This window comes from Rattus norvegicus, chromosome 4 (genome assembly GCF_036323735.1).
Source record: "Rattus norvegicus strain BN/NHsdMcwi chromosome 4, GRCr8, whole genome shotgun sequence".
Classification (NCBI taxonomy): Eukaryota; Metazoa; Chordata; class Mammalia; order Rodentia; family Muridae; genus Rattus; species Rattus norvegicus.
Window position 1 is genome coordinate 73555043 of NC_086022.1, and position 18091 is coordinate 73573133.

At 40.9% G+C, this 18091-nt stretch overlaps 1 protein-coding gene across 4 annotated transcripts in view; it reads right to left on the reverse strand.

The window, feature by feature from the left end:
• The window catches only part of Tpk1 (thiamin pyrophosphokinase 1), a 387559-nt gene extending 384918 nt beyond the window's left edge, over window positions 1-2641 (reverse strand). For 2 of the 4 annotated variants that reach the window (XM_039108343.2, XM_039108344.2), the window contains exons 1-2: window positions 2486-2640; window positions 2115-2172 (exon numbers count right to left, since the gene is read on the reverse strand). In XM_039108343.2, the coding sequence (XP_038964271.1) occupies window positions 2115-2157 (43 nt within the window). In that variant the 5' untranslated portion in view covers window positions 2158-2172; window positions 2486-2640. Of the gene's footprint in view, window positions 1-2114; window positions 2173-2485 lie in introns of all 4 variants that reach the window. The other 2 variants (NM_001134994.1, XM_063286677.1) reach the window with 2 other exon arrangements.
• Between the last annotated feature and the right edge of the window lie 15450 nt (window positions 2642-18091).

Sequence of the window (18091 nt, forward strand, 5' to 3'; positions counted from 1 at the left end):
AAAACCCCAAGAGCACTGATCCTGGCTTGGAGATTTTGTACTTGACACAGGTATCTATACCACAATGTTACAGACCTTGCTCCAGTGTAGACATAAAAATGGAGTTAAAGAGTCAAGGCTTCTCCATTGAGCCTGTAATAAAATCGAAGGCAAAGCGCTTCAATTCCTATACATTACTATTCCCATCTCGGGACTGGCCCTGAACTCCCACTGCCATTTTGTTTGCTCTCAGACTCTGCCATTGAATCTAATAGCTCCTAGCTATTGAATCGAACTGTTTCACATGTATTCATTGACAGTCCCAATAGCCCCATGACATATCTCTGCTCCCCAGATGAAGAAACTGAAGCATAAGGTCTGAGAAGCACTAAGCAGCAGGATTGACATTTAAAGCTATAGATTCAAATTCTTCAACAGCATTTTACACCTCGTAGCCCTCTCTGCACTTCTTTCAAGGCAGAAAACATTGGCAATTTTCACACACTAACATTCTTAACTAAGTGATCTGAAGGTCAACAAGTCTACCAGGTTCAAATGTTTATTTTTGGAAATGCTATTGGTTCTGCCATTAGTAGATAATTAAAAACTGTGAAATTTAATTTGCAAGATGTTAAGATGCTTTTTTGTCTGAAAAACTGTTTACAGTGATAAACTGGAAACCTCGTAATAGTTATTAAAAAAAAACTGTTTTAAAACTCAATCTATCCTATATAAAAGAAATCAATGATGCACTAGAGGCATACAAGGGTGGTTCCACAGGTCCACATACACCAGCAACATGGTCTCCCTCTTAGTACATATAGACTCTAGCTTGCTCACAGAATTGATAGACTCACTGACCTTATGTTTCTTAGAATGCATCTCAGTCCGTAAGTGACACATGACTGTACATGAAGATCAATATCACCTACTGTTATTACTGTAGCCTCTGGCTTTTCCCATCAGTACACCCAGGATGTATCAGTGGTTAGTAAAAATCAAATTCAAAACTCAGAACAAGACCCCTGAATTCACACGCTTATAGAAACTATAGGCAACCGCTGAAAAATGATATTTCTACTAAAACTGATGATGGACCCAAAATTCTACACAGTATAAATTAAAGAGGGGCTGTGGGGACAGTTCAGTCAAGAAAGCATCAAGAACCGAATTCAATCTCAGAATCCACATACAAATATATATGGCCAGTTGGCTAACACTTATAATCCTAGATTTAGGGAGGTGGCCATAGAGATACTGGGGTCCCTATCCAATTGGCTAGTCAACCAGCCTAGCCTAATCAATTATTTCTAGACCAGTGAGAAATCCAGAAACAAAGTGGACAGCACCTGAGGAACAACACCTAATAATGATATCTGGTCTCCAAATGCACATGTGCACAACACATGTACCTATACAAACATACATATACAGAAAACGTAATTTAAAAATTAAATACATCTAGCCTTACAATCTGTCACTGTAGTCAAATTACATAAGAATAAATGCTACTAATGAAGCTTTTTCCACATATTACCATGTGGAGTACTGTAATTTTAATGTTTGAAAAATAAAAATCCTTGGGGCTGGGCACACAGTTTACTGATAAGAGTATTTTACCTCGCGTTTTCAAGGTTCTGGATTCGATCCCCAGCACCAAAAAGTTTACAATAAAAATTAAAATCCTTAGGGTTAAACCTTTAAGACATTGTCTATAACCATATATTGAGCCTGTACTAAGTTCTGGTACTTTCAAGGTGATTAGAAACGTGTTCCTTACAGGCAGCCATTGACATCCCTCATGGCCCCAGTGTCAAATGTTCCACTGTTGGATATGTGTTCAGCGTGTTAGGTGTTTACTCTTGGAACCTCAGATAGAGGATACAAACTGTACCAACTAGCTCAGTCCTCACAAAAGTTCTACAGGGCAAAGACTAAATATTTATGTCTATATTTAAGTGATACTAATATCACTTTTCAAACAGGGAAACAGAGGCACAGTAGTGGTTGCTTAACTTGCTTGCCCACAGGAAAAAGAACAAAGGACGGAGTTTGGGGTTAAGGCCTTCAAGGTAGGAATGTGGTCCCTCTGCGGGGCTCTTGCTGACACTGTAGCATGGTAAGGAATACGGTACCCGTGGGTAGCAGGGGCTCCAGCGGGGTAAAGACATGCTCCATAGCGGGGTATGGGTTCTGCATGGAAAAGAAAAGAAGTTCCAAGTTAAACTTCCCCAAATGTAATTCTGCGACGGGATTAAGCATCCCATAGTATGCACTTTGGATCAGGCACTGCGGGAGGCCAGGAAGGTGCAGCCGTGGGCGGGGAAAGTTCCAGGCTGAGCGACTAGAGGACCGGGATCGCAAGCGAGCTCTCGGCTCCGGTTCCGGCCACAGCCTCCAGTCACCTAAACGCGCCAGCTTCCATCCGGGGACTGGCGGCGAGGGGCGGCCTCCCTCCCTCCCGCGCCCCCGCCCTGCCAGCCAGCGCGGGCAGCCGCGCACTTACACAATGGCGGCTGGAGCCACGAGCGACCCGAGCGAGGGCTGCAGGAATGACTGATCGGCAGCTCGGCGCTCGGCTGCGGGGCCTGTGGCGTGCTGCGAGTCCCCGGGAGAAGGCCCTGTACGCGAGCGCAGAGCCCCGCCCCTTCCGGAGCAGTCCTTGGCTGCTCCCTGCGTTGCTTCTAGCGGCCGCGGGGAGGGAGGTGCTAACCCGCTGTGCTCAGTTCCCCACACAGTGGAGAATTACGTTCAACTTCGCCCATCTGTCACACCCAGTCCACTGAGTCCACCTTCTCTTTCATCTCCTGCTTCCTGCCCTTTGCACAAACAGTGCTTTGTAAACATTCCAATGGAAACCCTTTCAAATGGATCACCACTTTATAGAAATGCAGCTTTTTTTTTTCAACACTAAGCAAAGCCAAAGTTTCACCACTACCACCACCTCTAAGCCCGCATAGAGGAAGACCCAGAAATTCTAAGGGCCTGTAAGTCTCCCGCTGGCCCAGGAATAAAAGAGATCATTGATCCCTGTGTTTTAAATCCAGTTCCAGCCTCAAAATCACTATATAGCTGAAGATGACTTCATACATCTGGTCCTCCTGTTTCTTCTTCCTATGCACTGTCATTTCAGTCATTGCTGGGCATATATCCAAATAATGAAATAATGGCGTTTACAGAAATATGGGACCGGAGGACATTATGCCTATCAAATGAAGGAAGTTGGTAAAGAAAGGCAAATAGTATATGTTCTTAGTGTTATCTAGAAGCTAAAATGTTGATATCAAAAAAGGGGAGAATTGAATAGTAAATGCCCAAGATTGGGAAGTGTAATTGAATCTTTAAATAGAAAGAAATGGAAGTTTGAGTTAAAAAGATATACTTATTACCCGACTGGGGAAGTACATCAGTGAGTAGAATGTTTGACTACCTGGATACCCAGTACCACATTAACTTGACAAGTTAATGTCCTCCGGTCCCATATATCTGTAAATGTCATTATTTCATTATTATTATAAGTGAAGAGTACAATTTCTCTATCACAATGTCTTTTCAGATGAATGCTAACTCAATAAACATAAGAGCACAGAGCGTGTGACAGAGTGTTTTCCATTCTTCTTGGACATATGCCCAGTAGTGGGATTAGTGGAGCGTATGGTAGTTGTGTCTTCTGTTTATTTAAGGAATTTCCATTGTGTCTTCCACAGGTCTATGCTAACTTAAATTTCCACTAACTCCGCTTCCGTAATTCCCCCTTTGTAAGTATCCCTGTCCCTGTCCCTGTCCCTGTCCCTGTCTTCCGTCTCCTGCTCTCTCATGTTGATCTCCTAGTGTAGTTTTATTTTATCTCCCTGAGGATTTGCAGTGGTGGGCAGTGTTGCTTATACTTTTTGACTGTGTATGCATCCTTTCCTGAGACATGGCTATTCGAGGCATTGGACCACTTCTAATTTGGATTATTTGTTGCCATGTTTTTTTTCTCTACTGTTAGGTCTCAAACCCATGACAAAGAGCCAGGGGAGGTGCCTATTCAACACACCAGCATGGACCTGGCTGCCAGGTCCTCTCAGCACCTAGGTCTAGGCCCAGGGATAATTACATAGCATCACCCTGCGCTCAGCTAAAGCCATGCATTCATAAAGCTTGGGGACAACTCTCATCTTATTCCATCATCTGAGGAAATAAAAGTGACGTTTATGTTTATAGGGGATAGGTGGGGGAAGAAACCAGAAGCCCATACTTAAGAGGAGGATTGTGGTTGGATTTTTCTGGTCCCTTTTACTAGGCCATAGGACCATTTCAAACGTGTTAGGATTTACTGGCCTGGAAGTAGCATTAATCACAGAAAAGGACACAAAGGCCCTTTTGATTTTGGAGGACTAAAGCAGTCAAAAAGTGGAGCTGATCCTGAAGACCAGATTAAACCAATATGAGCTGGTAAGACAAGAGGATGAGTATGCAAAAGAGGCCTCAGTCCAGATTTTTTAGTTTTGAGTCCCCAAAGCAATGTCCAGAGTGGCAAGAAGGAAGATGGGCAGATGGCCCATGGCCTATTCATCCATGTACGGAGAGAAAGTAAACTCTCAGGACTTAGGGGTGTCGATCTGTGGGTGACTGCTTAGAGCTGATATATTATAGATGAGGAAAGCAGCAGTTAGAGTGTCTGAGGACAGGGTCCATCCAAGGAGCCATGATAAAATCTAACAGCTGGAAGAAGTCCAGAACATAAGCTGGGAGGTAATAACTGTACAACTTGGTGGGGAAAATAAGGAGACAAAAGTTACAGGAGAATAATTTTATTCCAAGGTTAACATGACTCAATATAAGGTTAAGTATAAAGTTAAGGTTAAATGAAATTGTACAGCTGGCTAGACCATGACCAGAGTTCTATAGAAAGCTAAGGAAACTGAAATTAGATAGTTTTATTATATCGGACTTCTGCATAAGAAACAAGCTCCTGGAATCCTTGTAAGAAGAAATTTAATAAAGTCAGCACTTAGGACTGAGTCTGAATAGAAAGTGTCTAAGTGATCGTCTGTGCTTCCACATATGACAAACTTAGTAGGCTTGTTTAAAGTATTAGCAATGCAAGCAATTATTAATGAAAAATGGTATCTCATTTAAAGCACATGTTTTGGTTAGAAACCATTTAATAGGGTGAAATTTAAAAAATTGGCACTGTCAGCTTAAATGACCATAGCTTATCTATTTACAATAAATATATTTTATATTGTCAGGCCAAGTAAAGTGACAGTTTCCTTCTAACAAGACAAATCATTTTTAATTTCCAATTCAAAAATACACTCAGACATGGTGACGGCCTTGCTTTCTCAACAGGTACTTCTCTAGAACATTTTATAATGTTGGAAGTTACCACATGTCAGTGACTGTGTGTAAAGAGTAAATCACTTGTTTTGCAAAGTTTACACTGAACAACTGGAGTGGTTTTCTAAAACGAACCCTATTAGCATCCTTTTGTACAAATCCCTACATCCTCTTTCCATTCACTCAAGGAACAGTGAAATGAAAGCAGTCAGTCAAGTCAAATCTGAAATAAATAATTACCATGATAGACTGAATTAAAAAGAAGGCTAAAGCCAAATCTTTGCTCCTCCTGCTAATGGGCAAACCTCTAGGTTGCCATATTCCTACAGCAGTAAACATATTTCTTAACATCATTTTAGTTAAAATTGATTAATTGGCCAGGCAGTGGTGACTCACACCTTTAAATCCCAGCACTCAGGAGGCAGAGGCAGATGGATCTCTGTGAGTTCGAGGCCAGTCTGGTCTATAGCATCAGTTTCAGAGCAGCCAGGGCTACCTGTATGCCAATACAGTGCTGACTGGTGGTACCATCATGTATCCAGGCGTTGCTGCCAGGATGCAGAAGGAGATCACAGCCCTGGCACACAGCACAACGAAGATTAAGATCATTGCTCCCCCTGAGCCCAGGTACTCAGTCTGGATTGGCTGCTCCATCCTGCCCTCACTGTCTGCCTTCCAGCAAATGTGGATCAGCAAGCAGGAGTATGATGAGTCGGGCCCCTCCTTGTCCACCTCAAACGCTTCTAGATGGACTGAGCAGGCGCCAGGCATATGAACTGATTCTGAAGTATCGATTTGCCCTGGCAATTAAATGTACACACCTCATGCTAGCTAGCCTCATGAAACTGGAATGGGCCTTTGAGAAGAAATCTGTCCTTGAAGCTTGTATCTGATATCACCACAGGATCGTAGAACTTGTTGATGATTTTTGACCTTGTATTCAAGTTAACTGTTCCCTTGGTATATGTTTACTACCCTGTGCATATCTTGATTTAGTCCTTAGTTCATGTGGCTTGGTCACTTGGTGGTTGGGGAGAGCACGCAGTGGAAGAGAGTCCTCAGCCTAGTGGACTAGTAAGCACCACATAGTCATCTATGCAGGGTATTAACCTACGGCAGATTTCCAGGATTTCCCGAGGCTGGCAGAGCGGGAAAGTTCGAGCCTTAGGACCCAGTTTCCATTCTGCTTTTTTTCCTCCTGACTGCCATGGTTTGCTACTTGCCTTGAGTTGGGAATGTTTGCATCGATACCTGTAAATGAATTCATCCTTTTAATTTATGTAAGGTTTTCTTGTACTCAATTTTTTTAAGAAATGACAAATTGTGGTTTTCTACTGTTCAGTGAGAACATTTGGCCCCAGCAACACGACATTGTGTAAAGAAAATTAAAAGTGCTCCAGTAACTGGAAAAAATATTGTTTAGGGGCCTCATTTGTAAAGGAAGTTAGCAGTAACCAAATTAAATGAGCTTTTGGCTTTTAGAATTTCTTAGAAAAACTTAACAAGCATCACTACCAAAGCCCTTATCTTCCTTGAAGGCAGGCTTTAAGTTAAGAGCATACATACTGGTCCTGCTGCTCTGTATATGAGTAGAGACTAGCCTACTTTCTTAAAGCACCGCAGGTGAACCCCAATTAGAGAGACTCTTCTTCATCTGTTATCTCTTCCTGAAGCATCTGAGGGCCTGGGATATCATTTCATAGAATGATTTGTCTACTCTACAAATATAAAGCCAAGTCTCAAGGACACCTTGGATATTCCGAATAACTTTCAAAGTTGTTTGATGGCAGAGTGTTTGGCCTCCTTCTTTAATGAGGTATTGGTGGCTAGGGTGTGGACCTTGAATTAGCTTCTGCTAAGAAGACGACTTGAATGCCAGGGTAAAGGGTATGATCAATTGAATTATAGTGTAGGGACCATACCCGTCAGTGGAAGGCTTATGTACACGGTTCCTCCGTTGTCAGCATCCTCATAGGTCAGTTCAGGAGACATTGAGTGCAGAGTCGTTGCTGTTTGCCTCTCCATTGTTTGAGACATTTATGATCTGGGTGCAAACTCTGAGATCCTTCATTGGCTAAGAGACTGTATCCCCTATCACGTGAGACATGAGAAGCTTTACCTAAGGAAGAGGTTTTTTTTTTTTTTTTTTTTTTTTTTTTTTTTTTGCTTGTTTGTTTGTTTTGTTTTCTGGTTTGGCCTAGCTGCAGCTGGTCGGACATATACGGCCAGAAAGTAGTCAGTCCTACAACGCAGAGGCTGAAACAGCAGACTTCTGGTTCATCTTATTTTCCATACATCCTTGTCTTGGAATGAGGGTAACATGCAACACTTACTCTGGTGGGATAGTGCTCCCTCCAAGGGAACTTGTACTCCATCAAATTGTGCTACTTGTGTCTGGGGGGGTTTCATGCCATGTAGATGTACCATGAATTTATTCCATTTACCCAAGCATCCAATCTCTTTTTTTTCTAGTATAAAATGAAGTTTATTTGGGACATGGAAAGGGGCTTTGGGGAAGGGAGTAGAGGCAGAGAAAGAAAGGAGACAGAGAAGGACAGAAAGAGGGAGAAGAAAGATAAAAGGGAAGAAGTCCAGTCAGGAACATGTAGAGGGGGAGGATGGGAAGAGAAAAAAAGAGGGAGGAAGAGAGGACATTCAATCTTTCATAACCAGTTTTTATATACATGGTTTTGGATATTATTTTACATTAAACAGACCTTAAGTTTCCTTTAAACTTGTTTTGCTTTACTTGTTTGGGGCTTAGTTTTGATGACATATGCAGAAATACTGTATGATGGGAAATAGAGTATATGACGGGAGATAAAAATTGGTCTCTCCTTCTAAGCTTGTCTCTGTAAATGAATTACATTTGTACTAGCATGACTGATCATTAATTTGGATATCTTAAACAACCTTTAACTGTTTATAGTAACTCACTATAAGAGTTCTTATATAAGCTTAGTACTTAAAGTTTTATCCCTGTTAGATTTAAGCCTTTAAAATTATAATTCTTGAATTAAAGATCCTTTAGTTCCAAAGTAAAACTTTAAAGCATAAATATATTTCACAGAGAGGCTGGGGACCTTATTCTTCTGACCTTTTCCTAGCATCCCTTTACAAAACCCCAGTTTTTGTATATGACTCCATTTTAAACAAACCATTTGAGAAGTCTGGTGTTGCTTCCTTAGTCTAACACAGGGAATACAATGATAAGTAGAGGGCTACCACATGGTCACCCTTAAACCACGATGACTGAAAAGTCATATGTCATGTGACATTCAACCTTAGTGAGATGGTGACTGAGTCTTATGGGTGGCAAAATAACTGCCTGGTTGCTAGTTACTCCAAGGTGAGCCTACGTCATCAGCCAAGAACATTTTGGCTCTATTTCATTTATTTATACTGTAGTAGTGGTTTTGCTTTGTATTTAAAATCAATATATTTGTGAGCGTCACTTGCTTGCCTTGCATTGTTTGTATATAGACAACTATTGCTGGTACTGCCTCATAGAACCGCTTGGGGTGTTATTACATTGTGTTTTGTTGGATTGAGTAAATTTCTTCAAGAAAAAATTTTACCCCCATTTTGAGTTTTTCATTAACCTATTGGTCATTCAAAAAACAATGTGGTTTTAATTTAATTTACCATATCTGTAAATTTTCTAAAGTTTCTCCTGTTGATTTCAAGCTTTTCTTTTTTCCATTGTTGTTAGAGAGAATACATGCTAAGACTTTAAGTTTAAAAAACTTTTGAGATTCATTTTGAGGTCTAGTATATAGCCTATCGTGTTAGTTATATTAGGCATTGCTAGGAAAAATTACCTGACAGAAGCTATGTAAAAGGGGAAGGGGAGCTGGTTTTGACTCACAGTTCAAAGGTACAGGAACCTCACGATGAGGAAGTGTGACACAGCTGCTGACAGCATTGTGTCTACACTTAGGAAGCAGAGAGACGGACACTAGTGTTCAGGTCAATTACTTTTTTTTTTAACTCAGTCTGGGACCCCAGCCAATAGAATGATGTTGCCCTTATTCAGATAAGTCTTCCTACCTCAATTAATTCAAAGAATCTCCTGGTGATTCTCAAAGTGATTCAGTTGACAACCAAAATTAGTCACTACACCTCGCTAGAGAATGTGGCCATGTATGTGAAAGAAATGTGTATTTTGTAGCTACTGATTAACCACTCTGAAATAGTTGTTATATCTATTTGGTGCTAACATAATTTAACTCTTAGGTGTTTCTGGGTTTTCTTTGGTTACTTTTACTTTGTGGGAGAGGCTGAAATCATGCAGGGTTTTCTCCTCAAAGAAGGAAATACGTGTTTTCCACCCAGAAGGCTGTGAGTGGATATTGTTAATGATGTGGTGACCTCTGCTCTCTGTACAGCCAGACCTCTCCCCAAACCTTCAGAATGCTTCTTTCAGACTCTTTCTCCCTAGACCTATATCTTTACCCTTGTTTCTCAGCCAATAGGACCCATCCATAGGGGAGATGTCACAGGTATTGTATAGCCCAAATGACCTCATTATCTATATGATAGAGACTGTTCCATAGCCTTTCCTAGGCCCTTAATCTAATACATGTAGCCCATCTCTAGAACCCATTTTCTTGGAGGAAATGGCATGAACTTTGAACTGAGTTTTGATATATGCCTCCTTGTGCACAGGGAATTTTACGGCACCAGGAACCCCTCCCCCTGTGCCCGCCAAATTGTCCTGTGCTTAACTATGCTTACAATAAACAACCTGGTGTCAGACCCTCTGCAAGTTTGAGGCAGCACTAAGTGAGGCTGAACCCAGTTTTCCTTCTATCCCCCCAAGGTTCTTGGCTGTGACACTTGTGGAGTTCCCCAACAAGAATATATTTTTGTCTGTGTCTCTCTCAGATCTTGCTTTGTATAACTGAGTGCGTCTATATTTACAATGACTGTTTCCTCCTCTTGAATTAAATAATGACCTTGTCTTTATAGTTTTTAATTGAATGTTTATTTGATCTGGCACAACTCCTTTTGTACTTTGGCTGTCACTCTATAAATAACAGAGAGGCTCTCTCTAAGGTGTAATGCTACTTGGAATAAACAGTAAACATTACTATGTGAAACGTACACACGATAGAAGCAAAGGACAGGTTGGAAGAGATAGAGGGATGGGGCATGTTAAAGACAAAATGAAGAAGACTAGAAAAGTGGAATAATAATTTTGGCTTCAAGATTCAGCAATAAGGATGGCATCATTCCATCCATGAACAGGCAGCTGTTGGATACATGTCACTGCAGAGTTGTTTTCTAAGTAGGGCCACAGTGGCTCTCCACACGGTTGTAGCTCTGGCACTTTCCTAAGTAGTCTTTTTACCAGGTGCACACACAAACACAAGATTCTGCCCTTTCTAATACTCCAGCATTAGTTATTTGTCTGGCTGTTACCTCTTATTTTTGCTTAGGGCTCTGTTTTAATCCTTAGAACTTTCACAAAGGAATATCCTGTCAGTAGATTGTGTGTTTCCTCAGGATATGAAAAGGCTGCCCCATTTCCCTTTTCTGTGACAGGAAAAAATGCAGTGGGAAATTAAGGAAGGTCATAATATCTGGGCAGAATAGCTTTGCCTTTGATCTTTATGGGGGACAGGAGACATATCTTAGTTGTGGTGATTTGCTGGCAGCGTTTTTTGCCTTTGGAAGAGCCAAGGTCATCTGGCTGAATAGAAATGTTTACAATTGTGTTTAACTAGTTTAGTAGCATGAATACCTTTTTACTTCTTCCACTAGGAAAAGAAACAAAAGCATACACTCACACACATATACACATATACCAGAGAGAGAGAGAGAGAGAGAGAGAGAGAGAGAGAGAGAGAGAGAGAGAGAGAGAGAAGAATTCTCAGCATGTCTTTCCAAAGACACAGGGCTCAGGTGAAGCTTAGTACTATAACAGACTCCCTTAGTTTTTAGTTTTTACAGGCCATGGCATTTTTGCATAAAGTAGGATGCTGGACCAAGGAACTAAACACTGAACCTACTTCAAGCCAGAAAATAGGTTACTCTTTAGGTTTCCAGAAGGCTAATGAGCATGTCTAGTATTGCAAGGAGACACTTTATACACATTGGCTTCTCTCTCCTCCATTAGCTTGCACACATTTTGTTTGGAGATTTAAAGGCAGTGGCGACTAGAGTGAGAGTGAGAGGAGTGGCAGCAGGTTGCTATGGAGGTAGAGGCAGTCCTCACCCAGGTGGGAAAGCTCACCAGCACTGGTTGTGGTGGTGCACATCTGTAGAATTTGCTGAAGGAGGCAGAGGCAGGAGGACCACGAGTTTGAGGTCAGCCTGGGAAAGCTCACCAGTTCACTCCTAAAACTAGACTGGACATCCATTGGCCTCTGATATTTCCTGTTTTGTTGTCTCTGATCCTTCTAAGGACCCTTCCTCCCCTACCACAACACAATCTAGCTTTCTCCCATCCTCACAAGTAGTCAAAATTCTCTTTTCAAGTTAAAAATAAATTCCTGTTTGCTTACATACAGTTTTTTTTTTTTTAGAATTGGCTGGTTTTAGATAAAATGTACAGCAGAAAACATCCAAACTGGGGCTTGTTACTCTGTTTTCATTTTCACCCATATTTCTCTTAGGAAATTCCAGCCAAGTTTGTGTGTGCCTGGGTGTGCATTTGAATAGTCTAGTCCTTCCTATTTCTCCTTTCCTTAGGAACATCTGGTCCTACTTCCCCTACTCTTCCCAAAAGCAGCTTATTCTAAGCTCGGATATCACCTCTTGAAGGCTTTCCTCAATTTACTATCTGCAGTAACCTCCGTGGCACACTGCTCCCTCCTTCAGAATATTTATCTTGCTAGTATATATTATCAACTTTCCAGGACAAGGAAGTCATTTTTACCTGACCCATTCAGTGCAGGACTCTCACTGTCAATCAGAGCACATGATTCACAGTAATACCTCCCTTTCTCTGTCTGTATACTTTTGTGGGGGAAAAACAAGACATCTTAGGGATGTGTTAACCATGCATCCCTGTTGATGGCTAATCTGCATTATTAATTTGATAAGATCTAGAATCATCTAGGTAACAGGCTCCTGGTGCCTCTGAAGGAATATCCAGATGAGGTTAGTTGAGGAGGGAAGACCCACCCACCGTGGCACCGTTCCATGGGCTGGGGAGCTACAATGAAAAAAAAGAGAGAAAAATGAGCTGAGCATAAACATTCAATGGACCTCTGCTTCCTGATGGCAGATGCAATGTGATGGCAGCCTCATTCTTCATTCCAACATGCCAGCCACCTGATGGGTAGTGCCATATCAACCTAGAGAGACATCCAGATAGCCATGTAGTGAGAAGTTTTGGCTGGTGTCTTATTTAGTGCTCCGTTGCTGTGAAGAGTCCCCATGACCACAGCAACACTTATGAAAGAGAGAATTTAATTGGGGCTGGCTTCCAGTTTCAGAGGTTTGGTCCCCTGTCAGCACAGCAGCGCGAGGAGATGTCGTTGAGAGGTCTACATTTGGATCTGTAGGCAACAGGAAGATAGAGGCTGGGTTTGGCTTGGGCTTTGAAAGCGTCAAAGCCCACCTCCCGTGGTGCCCTTCTTCCAACAAGGCCTCACCTCCTAAATCTTTCAGAAAGTGCCACCCTCTGGTGAGCAAGCATTCAAACCTATGAGCCTGTGGGGGGACATTCTTATTCAAACCACAGGCGGGTAAAGTAAATGTTGTATGGCTCTTTCAGCAGTCATAAGAAGGACTCTTTGGTGGAGGAAGGTGACCCAGGACAGGAAATGAAGTGGAAAAGGAGGGGTGAGTATGGGCAGTATGTATGTGATCACAAAGAAATCTACTATTGTATGTGCTATTGTGAAAAATATTGGCCCAGGACCCACCCACCCACCCTTACCCTATGTCCCCCACCCCAGTCCCGCCAAGATCTTGTTGTCAGCATAAAGGAGATTTATTTGCCCCAGAAGGATGAAGAGCAGGGAATAAGAAACAAAGACAGGAGACAGCAGATGAGTAATGAAGGAGAAGGGGGACTGGAAGGGGGAAAGGGGAGAGTGGGGGCGTGTCGGTGCTTCTGGATAAAGAGAAGACAGACAAGGCCTATAGGAAAATGGTGGTTTCTAAAGGGAAAATGGGAAAGTCTGTTAGGATTCAGTGTTTAATTTTGACTGGGCATGTTCATCAGGTGAGATTTGATTGCTGTGCTGTGAACCTTGGTAGTCAGCCTCAGGAGAAGGAAGTGGCCAAATAAGGAAAGGGATCTTGAGGGCTAGCTTTAAATCTGTAATCTAACAGTTTTTAGCAAGGCGAAGAGAATGAGGGAAAGGGCAAGGTCTGCTCACCACACTAAAGAGGGCCAGAGTCCCTTTGTAAGCTACTTTAAAAAGCAAAGTACACTTACCAAGAAAAAGAAAGCAGGTTTGGAATAAATTAATATGTAAAGCTCAAAGCCAAGTCTCCTTTCTTGGTTATATATTAGTCGTAGAGGGTAAAAATTTTTTCTCTATAATTATGAGCTTTTGCAACAAAGTATCTAGACATTTCATTTACTGAGATGGGGAAAGACTTAAGGGGAGGGAAATGATTTAATATAAACAGCATAATAAAATTTCTATGAAACTCTCACTTGATATATTTGTCTTGATGATATGTTGTTGTTTTTGGATGAATTGATTACAAAGCTTATGGGGCCATCGAAATTCTTAAGTTAAAAACTAGTCCTTGTTTCTTGTAAATAGTGAGTCAGACCACCTTCTAAAATAAGAAAAACTCATTATATCAAAAGGAACAAAATAAAATCTCAATTTAATATATTGAAACACAATACTTTTCAGTACACTAATAGAATTTTTATGAAAGTAGACAAATTGATTGTTAAGTATACCAAGAAAAATACATATAAAGAACCAATAACATGTTTTGAAAAAAAAGTAAGACGATTTGCTTCTCTAAGTATAAAAATTATCTATTACCACAGTTATTAAAACTAGCTGATATTTTCTTCTAATTCAATATTTTGGCAGAGTAAAATAGCTATCAGAAACAAACTGATGTATATAGAAATATATTTCATACATTTGAAATATAAAGAAAGAAAAATCCAATAAGAGAAAAGGAAAAAGAAAAAAAAGAAATATATTTCATGATAAGCTGACATTTTATATAAGTGGGAAAATATAATACATTTAGTAAATGTTTTAATAAAATTATATGTACATGGAAATGATTAAAAATCAATACCTATCTCACACCATAAGATATGTTTCTAAAATGCTAAAAAGCAAAATATAAAAGCCAAATCTACCGGGTGGGATGGATGGTTTATATATGTTATTCCAGGTTTCTAGAGACCGAGGTCGGGAGGGTTGCATCAGACCTTTGCAAAAGCAACTGTGAAATGCAGTCGGCTGCCCTTTGACATTCCATAGAGGCTCAGCCCTGTGTGACCCAGCCAGAGATTTAGACTTTCAACAATGCCACCCACCCGTAGTAGCCCAATCTAAGCTCAACCCTTAAGCACAACAGGTTGCTTAGGGGTAGGAGCTGTAACACACACATTTCTTGTTGTCATCTTGCTGCCACTCTAGGTCTTGGGGTTTCTACTTCACATTTTGATTCTTAACTCCTCCTAGGCAAATAAAATTCTACCTATTTTCATCACTGTTTGCCCACTCCATTCTTGGCAAGGAGGGCAAGAGAAGAACCCTAGGTAGGAGAATGCAGTGTCTCACCACCGCCACTATAGCTGCCCTTTATCGTTTTCTGCTGTCTCAAATCAGTATTTTCCTTCAGCCTGAAGGGTGTTGTTAGCATTAATTATGAAGCAACTCTGCTGGGAACCAATTCTCCTAGCTTTTTATTTTTCTGAAAACATCTTTGTCTTACATTCAGTTTACAATGATGTTTTGTTAGGACAGAAAATTTTAAATTAATAGGAATTTTCTTTCAGTGCCTTAAAGACGTGTCCACATTCCTTTTTGGGTTACTTGTTATGGAAACTATGTCTGGGGTGGGCTTGTTTGCTCCTGTCAACACTGTGTCCCAGGGTGTTTATTTGTGTGACCCTTTGCTTTTTCAAGTGCTTTCCTCAATGTTGGTCCTCAGTTGGTTAACTGTGATGTGTTTAGAAATAATGTTCTTTGTGTTAAGCATAGTTCTACTTTATTAAGCCTCATATCTAGAGATGCAGAGTATCAACCAAATTTATAGTTTCCTACCCATTATTTCTTTAAAATTGTCCAAATCTATCTTTGTCTCTTCTTTCTGAGTCTCCTGTAGGCACTAGACTGTTTAATATACTACGGCATAGTTCAAAAAAGTCCATTTCCAGTATTTTTTTTTCTCTTTGTGCTTCTGTTTGCTTAGTAACATTCTGATGAAATTCAATGATTATTTTCTCTGGAAATTCTAATCTTCTGATATATCACACCTGTGAAATGTTTGTTCAGGGTATTGCATTTTCAAAGCTAGACATTTCATTTGTTATTTTGTAAGTGTCCTTCATGTCTCTTTAAATCCTTGAGCATAATTATAATGGATGCTTTTGTGTCTGTCTTTATCTGCCAGTTCAATTGTACTTGACAGTTCAGAATCTCCATATAGCTTTTACTTTCTGCCGTGGCTTAAGTGTTTGTGCCTTTTTCTTATACTCTTTTAGGTTTAGATCCTGATCATTGTGATTTTTAAGTTGTAGAGCGTTTACACTCCGTTTACTTTAAATATTTTAGACATCTGCTTAGCAGTTGCCTGAGAGTTCCCTCTATCCTATTAAGGTTTGTCCTCAATGTCTGGGGTGGTTTACAATAGCCACCATTCTAGGACTCCACACCTTACTACAAAGGTTCGACTTTTCTGATATCTGTCCTGCGTGCCTTGTGAATTTCGCAGTGGATCCCCTCCCTGGCTGATAATCTCAGCATCTCTCAACACTCTGGGCGTGGGATTGCCTCACTTCTAATCTAATTTTGCCTTGCTTGGTGCAATGGAGCTACGCATAACAAATGCCAAAAGCGGAATTCAGTCAGGGACTCACAGAAAACTCTGCATATTTCTGGAATTCATTTTCTTCATCTGTTCCTAGTATACTACCATGCAAAGGCCAGACATCCTGGCCTTTCTCCATTCTTATCCTTGCTGTTTTCAAATCTCAGTGATGCTGTTGGCTTTGTGTGATTTCTCCGCACTGTTGTCGTGTTGTAATTACCTCTGGACAGAAGGCTGGGGTGACCATACGTCTCATCTAGTTTTATCTCTCATGGATTGTTGCGGTAATTATTTAAAAAATATTTTTTTAATCCCACACTAGTGCCAGCACCTTAGGGCCACATGGCATCTGCAGGATATTGTCATCTCAGTAGAGGCCGGTTCTAGTGTGACACCATGCCACGTTATCTCTAGCTATCCTCTAGCCCAGGGGGTCTCTCTGTTCCCATTGCTAGCTGTCCTTTCCCGGCTGGCCAGCTGGGAACTCTGGTCCCAGCAACCTAGTAAAGTCAAGACTCCCAACAGTGGTTGGTCCCTGTGGCTTGGACCAGCTTTAGTCCCAGTGGTGGCTAACCTCTCGCAGCTCTCGGCTGATGCTCTGTTTACATTCCCAGCATCTGCCTCCTAGTGGTTGTGGTATAAACTCCCAAACAACCCATTAAAATCAAGACTCAAGAAGCTGTAATTTAGCAATCAGATTTATGTGTTGAATTCTCAATCCGCAATACATCTACACAATAAACTCAGAGCCAATTGATAAAGATATAAACTGTTCAATTAGATAAGTTGACCTATAGAAAGCCATCCCTTCAGAAGTATTCATAACTACCCATGGCCATTTAAGGCCACATAGATCTTGGTCATCCTTTCCTACCTCCATCTTCTCAATCTTCGTTCTTCCTATTTTTTTTTCTCTCTCTCTCTCCCCTTACCAAAACTCCGTGCCCGCCCCACTTTTTCACTGTTCAAATATAGGCCTCTGCTTAACTTGTGCCAGCCTCACCTGCATATAGACCTCAACCTACAATAGATGTATTATAATGAGTAATTTTAAATTACTTCCATGTAATCAGAGTGGACCATGTTTGTTATTGTTTCGTTTGGTTGGTTGTTGTTCACAGTCCTCGGACAGTGAAGCTCTTGCTTTCTGCTAATGTGGCCCAATAAGTATCTCTTTGAAATTTTTTTCTACCATTTAGCAGTCTGAGTATATTTTTCTATTTATATTATAATTTGTTCTGTGTTATGATATTGTCAATTTTTTTTGTTCATTTTTTTCTTTCTTGTTTCTTTTGTTTTGGTTTGGTTTTTTGTTTGTTTTTTATTCGTTTGATTTGCTTTCTGTTCTGTTTGATACGGTCTCCCTATGTAGCCCTGGCTTTCCTGGAACTCACAGAGATTTGCCTGCTTCTACTCTCTCCCCCTTTTTTAATTTCTTTCATTACATAGATTATTTTGTGATCCTTTCAACTTGCTCAATCTGAAGATTTTAGATTCAGTTCTCATGTTGGCAGTTGTCCGACTCCTTCCACCCTGTTCCTGGTTTATTATGTGGCTTTTAAGCATCGATTATAATACTGCACTGGTCACGTTTCCCTGTTCTCATGATACGCAAAAGAAACGTTTTAAAGAAGAAAAGCTTTATTTGACTCATGGTTTCAAAAATTTCAACCCAAGGTCAGCTGGGTCTGTTTCTTTGGCTCTAGAGCAAGGCAGAATATTATTATAGAAGTGTGCCACAGAGGCTGCTAATGTCCTAGTGACCAGGAAACCAGAGAGGCCAGGATACTTCAAAGACACTCCCCCAGGG